General features: G+C 39.7%; 1 protein-coding gene across 3 annotated transcripts; it reads left to right on the top strand.

The window, feature by feature from the left end:
* The first annotated feature begins 3,187 nt into the window (after positions 1-3,187).
* ARMCX3 (armadillo repeat containing, X-linked 3) lies at positions 3,188-11,165 on the top strand. 3 transcript variants are annotated; one of them, XM_018044174.1, is made up of 5 exons: positions 3,188-3,344; positions 3,873-3,952; positions 4,234-4,294; positions 4,569-4,639; positions 4,899-11,165. In XM_018044174.1, the coding sequence occupies exon 5, from the start codon at positions 5,055-5,057 to the stop codon at positions 6,192-6,194; it is 1,140 nt and encodes a 379-aa protein (XP_017899663.1). In that variant the 5' UTR covers positions 3,188-3,344; positions 3,873-3,952; positions 4,234-4,294; positions 4,569-4,639; positions 4,899-5,054; the 3' UTR covers positions 6,195-11,165. The 3 variants fall into 3 exon arrangements, with proteins under 3 accessions (XP_017899663.1, XP_017899665.1, XP_017899664.1); XM_018044175.1 differs by lacking the exon at positions 3,188-3,344 and adding an exon at positions 3,351-3,498; XM_018044176.1 differs by lacking the exon at positions 4,569-4,639.
* Positions 11,166-21,110: the final 9,945 nt, after the last annotated feature.

Genomic DNA, 21,110 nt, shown 5'->3' on the forward strand with positions numbered 1-21,110 from the left:
ATTTATCTTGAGTATATACATTAGAAAGAACTGCAGAGCATGTAAAACTTAAGAAATGCAGGTGTCATTGACTTGCCTCTACAATAAGGACTCATTCCACAACTCTTACTTAGCCATGCCTCAGGGACAAAAGCTCCGCTCCTACCTCTCCTCGTTAGTTACAAATCTCTCTCCCCTTTGGTATATTTTTCAATTTTTCCAATGTATAACCCCTGACCACCACTCTCCCAGGCTGTCAGATCTTTCCTGTTTGGATCCACTCCCTCTCTTAAACTTCCTAAACCCCATGGGAATGATAACCCTGTCAATTCTCTTGGTCATTTTGATCCACAATTCCTACCAAGGAAGCTGGGGACTGACATATAAAATCTATTTTCCTTCCATTATACACCCACCAACAAATATTTATTTAAGGGCATGCTATTTGCCTGACATACCATTTGAAAAGCAAAACGGGAAAATCCTTAAGCAATCCCTCAGACAAGTCTTCAAAAGACTATGTGAGTCCACTGTCAAAAAGAACCTTTTGGCTTAAATCAGTATATGGTCATATATGATGCATGATTTATAACGTATTCAAAAACAGAAAAGGATCAGCAGACGGTAACACTGATGGAATTTTGGAGGGTAAGAAAAATAAATGTAGAAGATTGTTATCTTTAAAAGGTGTATTACTTTTTGTATCGTGTTGTTTTGTGTTGTGTATTAGTTAATTTTGTTTGATTGCAAGCAACAGAAAGCACATCTGTTTAACTTAAACAGTGAGGGCATTTCGAAGACCAGCATCAGCTCTGAGGTGTCAAGGTAGGAGGAACCGATAGATGGTCTCTTCAGGACGCCATAAACTTCCACTGATGTTTGGTTTTTCTATCTTTGCTCAGGTTTAAATTTCAGTAAGAGAGTAAGTATTCAGTCGGTTTGTTTTGGGCACAATGACCACCCTTTTGCTGTGGAAAATGACAGGGCATGTAAAATGTGAAATGCACTTCCTTTCTTTTCCCAGAGAGAACTGTAAACTGTTTCAGAGGTTATTGTTGATTTGCAGGAGCACTTTAACTACTTGGGATATGCATCTTTTGTCCAGCTGTGACTGAGGCGCTGGGGGTCTATCTGCCACAGCATGCTTTAGTTGTCACTGAGCATTAGAGAGGTGCACTTCTGAAATGGTGGTGCACTTCTGAAATGGTGGTGCACAAGGCTGCCTTCTAGGCCAAAGCCCCCTGACTTCCTTGACAGGATTCCACACAGTCGCATCGATAGTACAAAGTCTTGTGCTCAGCCCTTCAGGATCAACACCTGAATTTGTCTGTATAGTGAGAGCAGATGCCTGTATCAAATAAAGACTCTCATTCAGAGAGACATATATAAATCTATATCTGAATGCCCAAACCCACGGATCTCTGCATTTCCTCCGTAAGACGGCCACAGGGAAGCTAAGTTTCACAACGAAATGACAACTGAAAAATTTATCCTGAGAAGTACAACCATCAGGGGTACTAGAGGTTTCTGTTAGTTTTACCAGCCCCTTCTCTCCCCGTTGGCAAGCTACTACTTGGGAAGCCACAACTTCAGAAGGTTGCGTGGTAAGCCTGCAATCAGAGAGCAAGGGCATCGGTGCACTTTAAGAAGTGGCTTTCAGCTAAGAAACTTGAAGTACACTTACATATCATGGGGATGGCTCTGCCAAAGAAAGCTAATTTTTCCACGCATCTCAGCCAAGACTTCCTCTCCTCCAGACAGTGCTTGGGTGGGAACTATCAACACTTGCCTCTGACTCTTCTCTTCATAGACTCCTGTTTGAATAAGCCCCCTCGCTGCACATGATCTTTCTCTAAACACAGAATCATACAGTTGATTTGCTTTCTGCTTACTAACTTTCAGTCATATCCTGTTCATCTTAACCTTACACAGTCTTGTATATCAATTGTATCTCAATAAAAATGGAAGAAAAAATACATTTTAGTCATATCCTAGTACTATTTTTCAGAAGTTACATTGATATGAATTTCTCTGGAATTTTGCCTGTTCCCAAATTTCCCAGTCTCTTGATTTACTCCCATATTGTCTGTGGATCTTAAACTTTTTAGACTCAGATAACAACCTTATATCTTAACTATCAGGGCATATCACACTGTAGACCCTGTGTCATGACATTATTTTCTTATTTTTCCCACTCTTAAAAGTTCGCTCGTTGGTGACAGGTGACTTGTTGAATTCATCAATACAGTCAGTGAAAAGGTTTCACACTAATTGCTAGATGCTGAGTTCAGCCAGTTTTGACTTGGTCTAACACCTCTAACAACCTACTCCGTTTAAAAATGCTGTTGTCCATTTGTATTTTTTGTAATGTTCTTTGTATGTCACTCACTTTGTCAGTGTGCATGCCTTCTATCTGACAGGCATCCGACATACTTGTGATTACCACTCAACCTTTTCTGTGTAGCTGGCTTCTGAGGGCTCCTGTGCCTTGCTAACTGATGAAAGTGAAAGTCTTGTTTAGAAGACTGGCTTAGTTAGAAGATTTATGTATTCTCAGACACTCTGATGAGCTTATTCAGGATTGTGTTATGTGCTAGGCCCCAGAAGACACTAAGATTGCTTTGAGTGAAGTGTGTAACACTCCCTACAAGTGAGAACATGTGGGACTTTTGGAGGCCATCACCCAACATCACTCTCCCACTCTTTTTTTTTTTTTTTAACCAAATGAAAATAGCTTTACAGCCATTTTTTTTCCTCCTAAAAAGAATGCAGTCTGGGGGTGGGAAAGGGCAGAACTGAAAGAACAACAACAAAAAATAAAACAGTAAGTAAGGGAAAAACTGCATTCACTCCAGGTCTCCTTTTCTGGTGGCTTTTTCTTTTCAGATCTGGGACTAGATTTCAGAGGAAATGGTAGACATTTATAGCTGGGAGGCAGGGAGGTGGAAGGAGAGGTTACTGTCCCAGGAGTCCAGGGAAGGAAGAGGCAATTTTTCAAAAAGTACAAGTGGCCAGTAACCCCAGGGGAAGATGCTGTCCCTTTCTGGTAATCAGAGGAAGGCAAAGACAACTACAGGGAGATGGGATTAGGAAAGAAAAAAAAGAGTAACAAGGCCTGCCGTGGGGGAGGGAAGGGAGGGGGGCGGGCCCTCTTCTGCCGCACTGCTGGTGGGAGGGGAAATTGGGGACCAGAGTTGGTGGATGACGTAGGTCTCACGTGACCAAGAGCTGACGTGTGCAGAAGTCCTTCTTGTTCTGGTCGTTGTTCCCGTCTGAGTATCAGCTCCCCATTGCCCCGAGGGCCAGCGGGCCTGCAGCAGAGGAAAGAAGGAGGAGGAGAAGGAGATTGTCCCGGATCCGTGCAGGTCAGTGCCTGGGAGAGTCCAGAAGGTGGGGGTGGCTGAGGGTGCAGGGCGGAAACCGTCGCGGATCCTGGGGCGCCTCCGTCGTCTCTTCCACTCGCCGCCGGCTTTCCAAGACGTCTGTCCCGCCCGCAGCCCATTCTGATGCTGCGAAATGGTGAGCAGGGGGGTGTTTGGGAGGAGCTCAGAGATCGGGACGTGGGAATCTGGTGGGAACCGAGGCCGTAATCTGGAAAGGGAGCTGTGCGCTGGGTGTTGGCCCCCAGTCCTCCAGGACGGTGCCAGAGGGGAAAGGCTGGACATGGAGAGGGGAGGTGCACCGTGATGTGTCAGCAGAACCCCGAGAAGGGTCGAAGGGGTGGAAACCTTTGACAGCCAGGCCTCCGAATTAAGGACAGAGTTTTCTGTTCTGGGGACCGGTCCGTCCACCAAGCACTAGGTCGCGGCAGTTTCCCGTCTTTCTTACTGTGACTGCGTCTTCCTGACCATGGCTCTGTGTCTCGTGGATCCGAGCCTCTCCCGGGTTGCCAGTCTTTCCATAGGTTGCGGCACCACACCAGGCTAAAGAAGAGGAAGGAAATTAACCCCGATCCGTGAAGGTCGATTTGAGGGTAAGACCATCTAGAGACCCTAACGGGGGCGTTGGGAGGATGGGGTGGGGAGAAACCAGAGGTAGCGATAATCTAGGTTAGGTCTGAGTCTGAGTGTGTTTCTCACACTCTTGGGACTGTGGCGAAATGGCGTGCAGTGTGTGTGTGTGCGTGCGCGCGCGTGTGTCGTGGGGGGTGGGGTGGGGGAGAATGACAGAAGGGAAACCTATCAGATAGTTTGTTCGTAATCCTCTTCTCTCAACAGCACTTAGTCCCCATGTTTTCGATCTGTCATCCTGCAGGTCTCCTGTAGCAGGTGGCACCAGTTTAAACGAGGGAGGAAGTTTCCTCGGATCAGTAGAGGTCGGTTTGGGCATGGGGGCTGCCTGGAATGGGGGAGGGGTTGGAAATTGCCCGCGGTTGGACAGGCTCACCCCATGTTATTTCCCCAACAACTCTCCATTTCAGGCTAGAGAAGCGGCAGGCATGTGCATGTTTTGGATGGCAGAGAGAGGTTGTCTTTTCTGTATTTTTTTTTTAATCTGACAACCTAGATAGGTGAATCAGGAAAGCAACAAATGGAGGAGCAGTCAATCCATCAAGGCTTCGGTTCTCACTGGCTCTGGTCTCTCTGCAGATTGCAAGGGTTGTTGGGCGTGGCACATCTCCAGGGGAGGGAAGAAGGGGCAAACTGCCTGTCTGGAGGAGGTTAGTGCAATGGTGCCACTCCCTGGGAACATCCAAGGTTGGGGTAGCTGAGGCCCCAGCAGAGAGAATGCGCTCCACTGCCTTTATCTAGGCTTGGGGAGGAGGTGGGCTGGGGAGAGTGAAATGAGGGGGAAAGAGTTTGTTAATAATCTACATTTTCTACCAAGAACTCATTTGCTTGTCTCTCTGTACAACTCTCTGCAGAGGACAACTCAAGGAGAAGAGAAACTCAAACCCCGTTTTCTTTCTCCACCCCTAGGTCCACCTCCAGAATCAGTTGCTGTGGCCTTGAAGTGGCTGAAGACGATCATCCTCTACAGGCCTGCACCCAGGCCAGGCCCATAGCCCTCCACCCCCCCCCCAGCCTGAGTGACCACTCTGTTCCTTGGTCCCTGATACCATCAGGGACGATTGCATGGGCTACGCCAGGAAAGTAGGCTGGGTGACTGCGGGACTGGTGATTGGGGCTGGCGCCTGCTATTGCATTTATAGACTGACCAGAGGAAGAAAACAGAACAAGGAGAAAATGGCTGAGGGAGGGTCTGGGGATGTGGATGATGTTGGGGATTGTCCTGGGGCCAGGTACAATGACTGGTCTGATGATGATGATGACAACAGTGAGAACAAAGGTATAGTATGGTACCCACCTTGGGCCCGGATTGGGACTGAGGCCGGAACCAGAGCGAGGGCCAGGGCAAGGGCCAGGGCCACCCGGGCTCGTCGAGCTGTCCAGAAAAGGGCTTCCCCCAATTCAGATGATACTATTTTGTCCCCTCAAGAGCTGCAGAAAGTTCTTTGCTTGGTTGAGATGTCTGAAAAGCCTTATATTCTTGAAGCAGCTTTAATTGCTCTGGGTAACAATGCTGCTTATGCATTTAACAGAGATATTATTCGTGATCTGGGTGGTCTCCCAATTGTTGCAAAGATTCTCAATACTCGGGATCCCATAGTGAAGGAAAAGGCTTTAATTGTCCTAAATAACTTGAGTGTGAATGCTGAAAATCAGCGCAGGCTTAAGATATACATGAATCAAGTCTGTGATGACACAATCACTTCTCGATTGAACTCATCTGTGCAGCTGGCAGGTCTAAGATTGCTTACGAACATGACTGTTACTAATGAGTATCAGCACATGCTTGCTAATTCCATTTCAGACTTTTTCCGTTTATTTTCAGCAGGAAATGAAGAAACCAAATTTCAGGTTTTGAAACTCCTTTTGAATTTGGCTGAAAATCCAGCCATGACCAGAGAACTGCTCAGGGCCCAAGTACCATCCTCGCTGGGTTCCCTCTTTAACAAGAAGGAGAACAAAGAGGTGGTTCTGAAGCTTCTGGTCATATTCGAGAATATAAACGACAATTTTAAATGGGAGGAAAATGAATCTACTCAGAATCAATTCAGCGAAGGTTCACTTTTTTCCTTTTTGAAAGAATTTCAGGTGTGTGCTGATAAGATTCTGGGGCTAGAAAGTCATCATGATATTTTGGTAAAAGTGAAAGTTGGAAAATTCGTGGCCAAACTGGCTGAGAATATGTTCCCAAAGAGCCAGGAATAAGTTCTTGATTTTGTAGTTTAGAAGCAACACATGTTGTAAACTATTCCTTTTCTCCACCTTGTCTATATGGTAAAGGAATCCTTTCAGCTGCCAGTTTTGAGTAATGAATATCATATTGTATCATCAGTGCTGATATTTATCTGAGTTGGTCTGCAGGCCTAAGCTGGATGAATGAATATCACTACCTGTTCTGAAAATGTTTGTTGCTTTTTATCTCACTGCCTAGATTGAAATATTTTTACTATTTCTTCTGCATAAGTGACAGTGAACCAATTCCTCACAAATAAGCTCCCTCCTGTCATTTGCATTGACTGCATTTGTGTATCATCAATGAAGTTGTGTGTTAATGCTGGAAAGAAAAAAAAGAGAAACCATACTTATCTTTCGGTTTATAATCTAGTTGGAGAGATAAGAAACATACAAACAAAAAGAAAACAATATCTCAAGCATATACTCTTTGTTAAATACTCGCACTCAGAGCACAGAGAAAGCAAAGGTTTCTGCAGGATACATTAGTCAGCTACAGATTTATGGAGAAAGTGTTCATTTAAAATGAATCCTCAGTGGGGTAGGTAGTTAGGGAGTTCCATGTGATGGGAGTGAAGGGGGACTGGTGTGAGAAAGGCATGGAGGTAGGAACTCTTGCTGTGACAGTGAGGAGACTAGTCTGTTTAGAGTGGAAAGTGTGACTGGAAGTAAATAAATTTGGAAAGTTGGCTGAAGCCAGTTTGTGGAGAACTGTTTGAATATTACCTCACCGAACACTGAGAGCCAGTGAATCATTTTGACTAGAAAGAATAATTGGAATTCATATAGAAGTCCCTGTCTCACCTACTGTGCAGTGTCCATGAGAGTATGGCAGAAATGGAGCCTTTCACACCCTGGTGGTAGGAATTCGCTTACACTGGCACAAGGTTTGCAGAGGGCCATTTGGTAATACATATCATTAGCCTTAAAATATGTAATCCCTTTGTCCTAAGGAAATAGTTGAATCATTGGCCAAAGATTGTATGTACAAGGCTGTTTATCCCAGCACTGTGTGAAATAGTAAAAATTGAAAACAAGTTAAACAATTTAGCACACTGGACTGGTTACATAAATTAAGGAATATTCACATGGTGTAAGATAAATATGTCAATTGCAGTCCATATTGTCAGGGAATGATATTCATCATGCACTGTTAAGTGAGAAAGGTAGGTTAGATAGGAGTCTTCTTAGTATGATTCAGTTTTTCTGAGAATATAAGATATTTAAGTAGACACTAAAAACTCTGGAATTACAGACATCCAAATAGTAACAGTGATTGTCTTTGGGTGGAAGGATAGTATAATTTTTACCTTTTTACTTTTTATTCACCTATATGTTCTTATTAACCTAAAACAAATACTGATTTTTCAGAAGTTTTTGAAAAAGGAAAGTGTTGGGAATGGAGCAGGTGATTGATTGGAGCACGAACTGAGTAGAAAAAGTATTTACATTAAACATAAGATGGGTTGAAGTTTTCTCTCTGAAATAATAGATGAGTGCTAAAGATGGGGCTCGCTGAAAGAATTAAATGAAGTAATATATGTGAAATACTTAGAATTTTCTGGCACATAGCAATTAATTAAGAAAATTGAGCACACTTAGTTCCTTAGAATTCAGTGTCGATAGTTGTTCTGGTTGACCTTTGTGTTGCTGGGGGCATTCTGCCATGTGTCAGCATCATTTAATAAATAATAACAACAATAAAAGTTAGCATTTATTAAGTGACTACTGTGTAGAGTGATGTCATTCCTGCAAGGCAACTGTTAACAATAGTTTCTCAAAGAAATAGGCTTTTCTTTTTACTACATACTCAAGATGTTTTAGCAGACATGATCTCACCTGCCCTTACAATGTATTGTTGGTCAGTTTGGGGGTGTTATCCTACTTTATACATGAGGCCAGGAAAGGGTAAAATCTCTGTTCAGTTATGATCTGGTTTTAGCCCCAGGCTTCCATATACTTACTCAAATGTTGCCTACAATAGACAAAAGGACCAAGGACTGATCAGCTTGAAGTTGTTGGGTATGATGACTCTATTGAATCATGCTGGGGCTCCTTTGACATCAGTTTTAAGGGTGGAATGAGGGCAAAGGAATTAAATTTTTTTCTTGCTCAATTATTAGGTAGAAAACAGGATTTGGGAGGGAAGGCCTTATCCATTTAAAATAAATTAACCTTGAGATACCTGTGTGACATCTAGATGGATACACCCTAATGTCATTTGAGTCTATTGATGTGGTGCTCAGAAAAGACCAGGCTGCAGATATAGATTTGGGGGCCACCAGAGAAGAAATGATAACTAAGGACATGGGAGCAGACGTGATCCCCAGAGAGAAGGTGCAGAGTTTAAGAGTAGAAAGCAGCATAAAGAACTGGAGAAGGGATTGTGGCAGCTGGGGAAAGAAGCATCAAATTCCAACTGTGGATACCCTTCCAGACACTAACTATCTCATATACCTATATAGTCTACATCAAATTGGATGATACTGTAGATGAACTTTCAGAACCTGATTTAAATTTTGTCTAATTTTCTCCTAAAATGTACTCATTGGAGATACTTGAGAAAATAGAGGCAATAAGAACAAACTTGTTCCCTCACCCAGATCTGTATCGTGAGCATCTAAAAAAAATTCTGATCAAGCCACATTGAACTGGGGTGCTGAGTGACTTTTCGACCTGGGGTGACAATGAGATGAACTTGGGTAATAAAAAGCCACCCTGCAGCAGGGGCGCAGGCCTGACCAGTGTCCATCTGCTGCGCAGGTCTCTTTTCTCATCCTCTCCTCCCTTCCCATTCTCCTTCCCTTTCCCTCTTTCACACTTCTCTCTGATTTCCTCCTCTGAGAGACCATTGACAATAGTCTCTTTGTGCTTCTGTGTCTTTTGGGGGTGATCGTTTCATTTCCATGACACCAGGTCATGCACCGATGGGCATTTGATGCAGAATGATAATTGTCGTTGCTGTGGTAACAAGATGACCCTGGGTATGTATGGCTGGATGCCAAGACTTTTCGGACGGTTGTTTACAGAGACTGAGAAAGCACCGGTCTTAGTGTGGAACAGCCCTATGTGCATTGCATGAATCTTGATGTCCCATGCCTGGTATTATTTGGAACTGAATCACCCGGACTTTGGGAAGTGCTGTGTGAGACAGATGTGTGACTGCCTGGTCTAGGGAAGACACAGGGCCGGCCCAGCCACACTCTGATGTCCTGATGCTTTCACATCCGAGGTTGCCACTCAAACATTTTGGGAAGGGCACCCTACTAGTATAGTAGCCGTGATTGTGGCAGGTCACGGGGGCAGGGGGGAGCCAGTGACCTTTCTTTAGAAAGCATGGCAGTTTCTTGGAAACTAAGGAAATTGGAAACTCAAGGATATTCTGCTATTTTGTTTTTATCTACTGATTTTAGGAATTTAAGTGGGTCTATTCCAGGCAAATGTGTTCAAAGGTGATTTTACAAAGATGGAGTATAGTTCTGTTATAAATTGTCACCCAAAGCATAATATTTAAGGCTCAGGAAACTGGTTTTCTATTTTTAAATTCATATTTTACTTGCCTTATTTCAAAAGAGATTCTAAGTGTAGATTTAGCAAATTGATGTGGTTCAGGGAAATTTTGTGTTTATGCCTCTGTTTGGTTAATTTCTCTGCTCTATTCCCTTGAGAGTGGTTTTTTGAAGAATGATTATGACTATTTTCAATGCTAACATTTTACATTCCTTCTTCATCATATCCCAGACTGAAGATTTTTTCCCCTTGTTTCTCTGTTCAAACTGTGGCTCTTCTTGCCTTTAAGCCAGAACTATCACGCTGCCATCTCGGGGTACAGAAGACTAGGATATTGACCCCTGAGGTGTGGTATCAAGCAGGATAACACCTCTTTGCTTTCAGAGATGTATATCTCCATGCCTTTCCCTCTCCACTGTGTCCTTCTCAGGCCTTGTGTTAAGGGCTTGGACATTGTTGGGTTTGGGGATAAGCCTGAGGGGAGGGAGGGAATGGGAAAGAAGCCTTATTGGAGGGGTAGCTTCATTCTAACAGGTTCATGTCAAAGGAATTTGATCCAGCACTGACAGGGGGCTAAGTGTAACTCTTTGACCCTTGTTGATCATTTACATTTTAAAAAGTGAAAGAATAAGTGTATTACAAGCATCTTTGGGTATTAGAACATTTCTAAGTTTGCACACGGACATAACATGTTATTAAATTGGGTGGATTTTCTTTTTTGAAAATAAAAAAAAGAATGAGAGTCTGTTACTCTAAGAAATGTAATTACCAAGTAGAACAGATTTTTAGTGTTGGCTGCTCAGAACATTCTGTCCCTAACATTCTGTACATCAGGAACCACATTATCATCAGAAGGTTGTTTATTTAGTGCTTAGGGAATTGGGGCGAGCTGACTTAGCTCGATGTTGGTTCTGTCAACGTAGAAGAACCTGATGCACCCATGTCGATTATGGGGGTTGACTTGTGTCTGAAATCAAATACTTGTATTCAAGAGCTAGAGCATGTTTCTCTCTGTACACAATTAGAAATTTTGTCTGCCCAGATGACCCTTAGCCAGAGGTGGATTATCAGTTGATGGTAGTTTTATGACTGTTAAGATATATTATCAATTAGTTTGCATACAGGATTTGAGAAATGTATATTTTACAACAGGAGAAAACTGTAGTATTTGTAATGGATTCCCTCATACATATTAATATCTCGCTGTTCTGAACCTTTCTTATGAGTAATGATAACGTGTTGTTGATTTTTTGGAAACCAAGGTAAAATAAATTGTTACCTCTTTAGTTTTTTTTCCCATTTCTACTTCAGTTTTCTGTTTGCTAAAATGTGGTTTAACTATAATCTTGCTAAATTTTGTGGCTTTCTTTCAATAAGCTGTAATGAAAATTCTGACATAATGAAATGGATCAATAAAAGAAAACTTCTGATTTTTACAGTCTTCCATCATTTAAAATGAATTAAGCGGATTATCTTGTTGATATTAGAAAAGATGGAATCTAGGCAAGACCAAATAAAACAGACAACTATTTTCTAAATCTTAAATCCATTTAAACTGACTTGGAGAATAATTCTTTGTTATCACTTAGTATTTAAGATCATCAATCTTCACCTCTTGTTATGCTGATCCGTGTAATCTATAGACAAAAATTGAAAGTATTAAATCGCACCATGTTGCTTATAAAAATTACTTAAATTCTGATTGATTTTCTTCTGATATAAAAGTTAAACCTTTATGTTATGAATGTCATAATTCGTGAATGTCTATAAATACAAGTCACACATATGTGTCTAGGTGGAAATGACTGTATTGGGGGAAATAAGAAGATATTAGTAACACTCTGGAATTGCTTTTCAGTTATTTTTAAATTACGAATAGAAGTCCCAGATATATTTATTTAACTTAGAAAGTGGAAAAATTAGTATCTGGGAAAGAAGACCATATTATAGCCTCTGCATTGACGGACAGGATTACGCATCCACCTGGGCATTTGACTGCCTCTCTGAGACAGATTTCGGAGTTAGCACTCTGAGAGATTATTTTTCATAGTGAACTCTATTTTAGTCTTCTTTCTTATATTTTCTTAAACCATAGAAGCTCTTTATGCTTATTAACAATGCAAACAGATAAAATCTAAATTAAAACATAAAACTGCCCTCTTCTCAGCCATTTTTACAGTTACCTACTGTTAATATGTTCTCTGCATGGGCTGAACTATGCTGTGCTAAGTTGCTTCAGTCGTGTCCGACTCTTTGCGACCGTATGGACTGTACCCCGCCAGGCTTCTCTGTTCATAGCATTTTCCAGGCAAGAATATTGGAGTGGATTGCCATGCCCCTCTCCAGGGGATCTTCCTGACCCAGTGTATGAACCTCCATCTCAGATCTCTTGCATTGACAGGCAGGTTCTTTACCACTAGCATCACTACATATTTAAACATAAATGATAACACATATTCATATTTTTATCACAAAATGAGGTCACTGTCCATATATGGTTCTGTTCTGCAACTTTTATTTCACCTAAAATCGTGTGTATATTTCCATGCATATCCTACCTCATTCCGTTTTGTTCATGGTAGTCATATCATTCAGCCTTTCCCTTCATGGCTTCTAAGTTTCTGGGCATGCTAAGGCAAGCTTTTACTCCCTGAAGAGTTTACAGTAATTTTTAATATTTTATTTGAGCTTTTAAGAATAACTTTGTGTGTGTGTTTAATTCTTCTTGTATATAGTTTTATGTGTGGTATGAAGTAGAGACATAATTTGACTTCTTTTTCCCAGCCCTAGACATTGACTATGCCATCCACTTTTTGGCAGACCTTTTTAGACATCATTAGTTATAGGTTATCTACCTAATGTTATTCTTCTCTATAAATGGAAACATTATTCCTCTTTCTGCTATCCTCCTGGTACGATGCACTAGAGACTTTTGGTGAAGTCCTATATTACAGAACCTCTTTATTAAAGATGGAGTGAATTATATTGGGTTGTCATACTAGTAATTAGTTTTTATGGGTCTATTATGAAATAGAGAAAAAATACAAGAAGTTTAAAACACCAAAGGATAAGTACAGTGCACTATGGGCTATGAAAATGCTACAATTTGTAAATGGTAGTCTAGCAGGTGACTTACATGAGTGTGACAACACTTCACTCAAAGCATGACAAGGAATGAGCTAATTGGTGTATCTGAGAATTTGAAAATCTGCTAGGTAACTCAGTCTTCCAAGCAGAAGAGTTATTACATGTTGTCACATATGCCTTGGGACCAAAGATAAGAAACTGATCTTTTTGAAACATGGAATGAACTGTTAGATCTAGAGGGCTTGAGCACTGTGAATTAAGACATTTTGGAGGACACTTACAAGATAAAGTAATATTCTTTTTTTAAAAAATATAAATTTATTTTAATTGGAGGTTAATTACTTTACAATATTGTATTGGTTTTGCCATACATCAACATGAATCCACCACAGGTATACAAATATTCTTATCAGAAAACTGGAAGGGGTACAGATTTAAATTTGTAAAAGACACTTGTGCACAAATAGATAATATAATTAAAAAGTGTACAATGACACGCTGATACTGGAGACAGTTGGTTGCAGTAGCAATTGATTAAACATTCTATGAATGAGTTTGATATTCAATACTCCTTTCATTAGTAATATATATCCTTTTAAGCAAAAGAAATAAGAAAATGTTGGCGTATGGTCTCAATAGTGCAATACTTCCTAAAAACTTGCTAGAATAGAAGGAAGCTATTGATTTTTTTGTTTATCTTTGCCTCTCCACCTCTTCTATTTTGCTTACTGACTTCATGATCTTTAAATAGTACTTGTGTTTTAAACAAATACAGTCATGTCAATTGTAAACAGAAATTCGTTTTAACTTTTCCCAATTTTACACTAATTATTTATATTCTTACCTTATTGCAATAAATTGAATCACCAGAAATATTATTGAATGAAAACAGAGATTGTGGATGATCTCGACTTGTTCCTGGTTTTAGTGGAAATGACTTTGGCATTTAATGGTTAAATGAGGATTGCTGTTAACTGTTGGTAAAAAGCACTTTCAATATTTAAGTCATTCCCTTCTATTCTTGTTGATATCCATTAGGAGTAGCTGCTGATTTTTTTCTATCCTACTAGGTCATAGTAGAGCTTTTTCTTGCCAAACTTTTTGGGTTCTGTTTCTTTATAAATTTTATATTTTGTTAGTATTTTATTTTTTATATTATTATTAATATTTTTATAGTTGCCTTTTATGTACTATCTTTAGCAAATTTTGATCTTAAGTTTGCTAACTTTATAAAATTCATTAGTTAACTTTCCATTTTTTTCCTCTTTTCTGATAGAGTTTAAATGATATTGATCTTTGTAGTAAGTGTTAGTTGCTCAGTCATGTCCAACTCTTTGAGACCCCATAGACTGTAGCCTCTGTCCGTGGAATTCTCCAAGCAAGGATACTGGAGTGTGTAGCCATTCCCTTCTCCAGTGGATCTTTACAACTGAGGGATCGAACCCAGGTCTCCCCCTTGCAGGCAGATTCTTTACCATCTGAGCTATCAGGGAAGCCCAATATTAGTCTTATCTCTTCTTTAAAGGTAATACAGAACTGAATTGCAAAACCATTTGATCCTGGTTCCTTTTTTAGTGGTAGGTCTACAATCACATTTCTAGTCTTATCTTTAGTAATTTGTCTTCTCAAATTTTCTGGTTCTTGGATTAATATTGATAACTTCTACTGGGAAATCATCCATTATCTTTAGATTTTTAAATTTGATATCAAAGATGTATATATAAAATTATAGCTCTCTTAATCACATCTATTTATGTAGTGAAAGCCTTCATTATTCATAATTTGTTAACTTTTGTTTTTCTTCTATTACTTAGTTTTACTTATGAAGAGTTTATTTTATTTGTCTTTGAAAGAACCAGGATTTTATTTATCATTTCTACAATGTTTTTTTCTGATCATTATTTTTAAATTTTTGCAAATTTCTTTTCTCTTTGGATTTGTTTTCTTGTACTTTTCCAATTCTTCAAGAAGAGGGCTTATTTCTTTTATTTATGGGCTTCTTGAATAATAGTGGTAATTAAGATTATTTTTCTCTGAGTACAGCTTTAGTCATGCCCCATAAGCCTTGATATGATGTATTCTTTTCCTTTTTGTCTTGCTTTTAGCTTGTAGTTTTACATATAATTTCCTCTTTGACCCAGGGGTTATTTTGGAGAACAATGCTGCATTGTCAGGCAGTTATATTTAATGGTAATCTTTTATTTATTTATAATTTTATGCTGTTAAGACAGTGTACCTATAAATTCATTCCTTTTTTAGAATGTATTTCCTGTTTCATTTAATCTGAGTTTTTAAATTTGAAAATCATGTTTTTTAATCCCAGAAATTATTTTTTCTGCTTTAGCTGAATTTTTTCAGTACTGTTATTAGTTACTTTGCTAAAGATTACACCTGACTCCTTAAGTGGTTCTATTTCAGTGGGGGATAATGTAAGTTTTAAAGTGCACAGACAATGAATATGAATAGTCATTTATGGAAGTAATACAAGTGACTGGAGAAATTTGGGGACTAGAAACTCCGAGGAAGGTCTTCTGGAGATATCCCTTGAAGGCAGGACTGGGATTTGAATGAAATAAATTTTATGATTCTGTGTTTATTCTTCACTATATGTGCATTTTCTTCAAACATTGTTTCTTAGACATACCTAGTGATGCCTTTGGAGAAGGAAATGGCAGCCCACTCCAGTGTTTTTGCCTGGAGAATCCCAGGGACAGGGGAGCGTGGTGGGCTGCCATCTATGGGCTCGCACAGAGTCGGACACGACTGAAGTGACTTAGCAGCAGCAGTGATGCCTACTAAGTGGTAGATTACCCTCTTCCCAAGTCGCTCAAATGGAAAAGAATCTGCCTGCAATGCAGGAGACCTGGATTTGATCCCTGAGTCAGGAAGAACCCCTGGAGAAGGGCATGGCAGGCCACTCCAGTATTCTTGCCTGGAGAATTCCATGGACAGAGAAGCCTGGCAGGCTATAGTTCATGGGGTCCCAGAGAGTTGGACACAACTGAACGACTAATACTTTCACTTTATTTCAGTGATAGCTACCTAAGTGGTAGATTAAATAATTTTCAGACAGTATCATTAGACTGTTTATTATTAGACCATAATTTGTTTTCTCACTCTAGCTCCCCTACCTCTTCCAGATTTGTAATGTATCACATTACCACAGTGCTCCAGCTATCATTATTGTATTGTATGTTGATTACCTTGGTTGTAGCCTAAAAGAGCTATGTTCAGAATTTAGTGTCTAAGAGAAAACAAGCTGTGTAGAGACTATAGCTTAACCAACAGCTGATACCATTTCCCAATGGGCTATTCCTACTTATGTCACCAAAGGAAATCTCTGAATAGTCAAAAATAAAAAAAATATACAGTAATTTACCAAAAACTATTGAACATTTCCATGTACTCTCTCATTGGAATCCTGGAAAGCGCAATTTCCTTCTTTCCCTGAGGATGGATTCTTATTCACTCTTAAAATGGAGATTTAATGTTGCACTGGAGATGATAAATATATACCTATTTGCATGTATGTATTGGCCTGCCCAAAAAGTTTGTTCAGCTTTAAGTAAAAATAAAAAGATGTATTTTTTTCCTTTTCATCAAGAACTTTATTGAACAGCATAATTCACTAACCAAATGAACATTTTGGCCAACCCAAAATATATGGTAAACTATTATGTTTTTGATATAAACTTATATTCTTATTTTTCTCTCCCACAATCTTTTTTACTTTCCCATTTTCCCTATTCTTTTCTTCGGGAAAGGTTTATGGAAGGGCTTTGTCATTTCCCAAAGCCCAAACACATGAAAGTATCATGCTAGGTATAGTTGATGCTCTACAGTAAGCTGTGTAATAAATATGGTTTTATTTACTTTCAACCTGCTGAAGAGTCAGTGTGTTCAGTATGAGGATTCATGTCTTGCTTCAGTTGTTGAAACTCCTGTGCCACAATCTCTTCAAATATCACCTTTTGCTTATTCACTCTAGTCTTTCTTTATGGAACTTCTTCCAAGCATATTTTGATACTTTTCATTCTTTCTGCCATGTCGTCTAGCTTCTCATTCATATTTTGCACCACTTTATGTTTTTATGCTGCATCCTGGGTGATTTTTTGAGATCTATCTTTGAATGTTTTAGTTATCTCCTTGCTTTTGAGTTTGCCTCTGCTCAGGCCACATATGTTTAACCAGTTCCAGATTAATTTTTATGTTTTTGTCCTTTGGGATTGCTAACGTGTGGAACTGTGATTTCAGCCCTACATATTTGGGTGGAGCTGTCCTGGATTCTGATAACTCCCATGGGTCTCTTTATCCATCCATGACCTCACATAAAAGACAAGTTTTCTTGTTATATATCTTTGCTGTGAAAAAAGGTTTTCTAGTCATCATTTTAGGTACCAGTTGTACTTCTATGAGATCTGGATTTAGACAGGAGCTTGGTACCAGCTTCCCATCTTCCACTGTCTAGAGGTGTTGCCTCCTGTTACTGTGTGGGATTAAAACCCTGTTCCCCAGCCCTTAAAGCCAATATCCATCTTTTGTCTTTATCTCTGTTTGTCTTTATCTCTTGCTCACTGTTGTTAGTCCCTTCTTTGTTTCTTGGGGATTTCCATTTCATGATTATGAGGTTGATTATTTCATGATTATGAGATTGACTATATTACTACTTTTAGAGGGGAGTACGTATTCTGTCATTTCTGTGACTTGTCAATGGAAGGGATCAGTGCTGAGTCAGTTCAGTCTGCTATTAACTGGGAGTTCCTCAGATAGTTTTGTTGGATTGAATTGTGTAGATGATTTATGTGGTGCCTCTTGAGAGACATCTTGGGGGAACGTGTTTTATATTTCTTCCAGTCACATAGTATAGCTTCTTAACAACCTTTCTGTATCCTGGAATGGCAATGATAGGGAAGCAGAAGAGAAAGTCTTGATTATTCAAGGAAGACACAGAAGCGAATGGAAAGCCATCATGTCTGAAGAGGCCACAAGGAGGGAATGAAATTGGTGAATTATGTAAAACAATACTAGAATCACGTGGGCTCCTTCCTTCCAAGGACTCTAAGGCACTCTTATAAGCATCTTTAAATTTAGACACACCATGGAGAAAACTGATACTGTTTCAGTCACCCCCATAGAATGAGAAGACAGAACAAAAATTGTGAGTGTTGCTATGAAAAATAAAAGTTGGTTGTCTTACACACTTGAAGTTGTGGACTGAGATTTATTATGGTTACACGTAAATACACACACACACATATATATTATATATATACACATATGCATGCATATTCACCACAGTGTATTAGAATGGCATTCTGTAGCAATAACATTGCAAGACATTTATATTGTCATCTTTGCCTAGTTAACTACACTTTTCCTTATTTTAGCTCAAAGTTTACTCCCTGGGGGAATTTTTCTGTCCCCTTTCTACTCCGTCAGAGTGTTTTGATCTTCTGCTATATACTCTTATATACCAGTGTCCCATTCTTTCTTTGCACTTACACGGAATTAAAATTATACATGTACTTGTGTGACTTGATTGATGTGTATCTTCCACTAGTCCATGAGCTTCATGAATGCAAAGATTTAGTTTGTTTTTTTCACCATTGTATTCTCAGTAACTTGCATATGCACTCAATGAAGACTTAATAAATGGATAAATGAATACATTTCTGCATTGTTTGAATATTTTTATAATGGTTGTATTAATTTCATTATTAAAAGAAAATAAAGATTATCCCATTTAGAACAAATATAAACATAGATCTTCTGGGCCAGTAATTATTTGAAGGTCACGCTTCTTATTAAAAATGTATTGGTAATTATAGCCAATTTCTCCTGAAAAATCCACATACACCCTCCTTTCATTCCTAACAAAGAACTTTACATATACTTATGGTATTTCTAGATTTGGCCAAGAGAACATCTGGTCTAGGCTTCTCAGTGTGTGGTCAGTGGGTGAGAGTTCCTTGGACATTGGCCTAAACCTGACTGAGGGGTGACCAGGGAGGAGGTGGAATGACAAGCAGCAACCTTGCTGCAAGGTAGACTCCTGAGTTCTCAGGAGTTTGGGAATGAGAGGCCTACCAGACCACACTCCTCAGGCTACGTGGGAGGTAGCAGAATGGCCAACGGGGAGCTTCTGCTCAGGGAAAGAAAAAGTGGGTTTGTGTCACTTCTCTAGGCTACATGGAAACTCTCAGTTGTAGGGGTCTAAGAGAGAGGGATCCCAATCTGTTTCCATTGGTGGGAACACTGCTGCCATCTATATTGACGCTGAGTTATCTGTGGAAATTTGGGAGCGGGATGGAAGGGGCCAAGGCATTTACTCAGGTTACCACTTTGGTCACCTGTTCATGGTTATTTTTGAGGTGAGCAACAGAGTCAGGTGCAAAGAATGAGAGGTTGTAGAATTTGGGAAGGGGTTGAGAGGCAGCACCTTATGCCCATCCTGATGGGACAGGGAAAATCAGACCATCTTTGCAACTCTTACACTCTCGGCTGCCTGGGCCTCACAGCTCTTCCCTTTGCCCAGAGTTGAATCTCACTGTTTAGAAAGATTCAGTCTGAAAACTTATCAAATAGTTTAAGCACATTTATAACTCTTCTTACGTGGAAAAATAGTATAATTGTAAAACTTCATTGGACTAAGGCACTTGCATGAAGTGAAGCCTCCCTCTTAAGTTGGAAATATCTTTTGGGGCCATGCTGGGTCTTCGTCATGGTGCATGGGCTTCTTCAGCTGTAGTGTGCGGGCTTAGTTGCCCTTTGGACATGTGGGATCTTACTTTCCCCACTAAGGATCAAACCCATGTCCCCTGTATTGGAAGGTGGATTCTTAACTACTAGACCACCAGGGAAGTCCTGATAAGTATCCATTTTGATTGAATGCAGCCATAAGTCTGATTCTGGGCCAATGAATTGTGGCAGAAGTGATGTAAGTCACTTCCAGATTTTTTTATATAAGACGTCTCCATGCTTCATCTGTGTTCTCTCCTTTCTCATCCACCAGCCAATAAATGTTCCATAAAACCTCCCTGCTGACCTGAAACATTAACTTGAGACTTTTCGAGAGAGAAATACTTATTTTTGCTTTTAAAATCATACTGTCTATGTTTTTGAGTCTTCTGTTATAACAGTTTTAACCTTTTATGCTACTATGACATTGATGGATTTCTCCTCTTCCTTTTCTGACTTCAGATAATGAAGATTATACTAATCAAATTCCTTCCTTCATATCACACCATTTGCATTGGTCTAATAAAAATATTTTCCTCTTTTCTTTCTTCATTCATTTACTACTTTGTTTCTTTCATCTCTATTCTTCACATCCATCTTCCTCCCAATAGGCAACTGTCCTGTTTGATGTGTATATTCTTATTTATTTGAGTTATTTTAGAAATTATATTATTTCATATGAATGATTTCTAATTTAATAAAGACATGGTGCTGTGGTTCTTATTCTGGTTTTTTTCCCCATTCAGCAGTATTTTTTAAAATGTTACAAGTTATTCTGGGTACATTTATTCTGTAGTTTCCAGCTTTTGCTTAATGTACTAAAGTGTTCATCCACTCTAATTAACTTCATTTTCCTAGAAATAGATTCTAAACTGCTTCCAACTCCTTACTACCTCAAACACTGAAATGATTGTCCTCTTATATGTCCCGTTATGGACCTGTGTAAGAAGTGTTCTGGAATATAAAAATGGAATTGTTAGGCCATAGGGCATATGTGTGGGCTTCCCTGGTGGCTGTGATGGTAAAGAATCTGCCTGCAATGCAGGAGATCCAGGTTTAATCTCTGAGTCAGGAAGATCCCCTGGAGAAGGGAAAGACTACCCACTCCAGTATTTTGCCTGGAGAATTCCATGGACAGAGGAGCCTGGCAGGTGACAGGCCATGGGGTCCCAAGAGACGACTGAATGACTCACACACACGCGCACACACACACAAGGCATGTGTGTAGTTAATTTGATTAAATACTGTCAGATTACTTTTTGGAATAGCAGATACAGTCTAAAATCTAATTAGCTGCCTGTTTGCGTAAGAGTTCCTATTACCCTTGCACCCTCACTAACAATTGGCGTGTCCTAGCTTTTGAATTGCTAGCCAAATAGGTGTAAATGTACATGCATCCTCTGCTTTTTGAAAGTTCACTCTTACAAAAGACTTATGTTAATACCTCTTTCTGCTAACAGAAAGAAATATGAAGAGGATTTCGCTTTTATGAAAAAATGGAGAAAAATGAAAACAGCAGTTCAGGGTTTGTTTTGCAGCAAACCATTGTAGAGA

Source organism: Capra hircus (genome assembly GCF_001704415.2).
Source record: "Capra hircus breed San Clemente chromosome X unlocalized genomic scaffold, ASM170441v1, whole genome shotgun sequence".
Lineage (NCBI taxonomy): Eukaryota > Metazoa > Chordata > Mammalia > Artiodactyla > Bovidae > Capra > Capra hircus.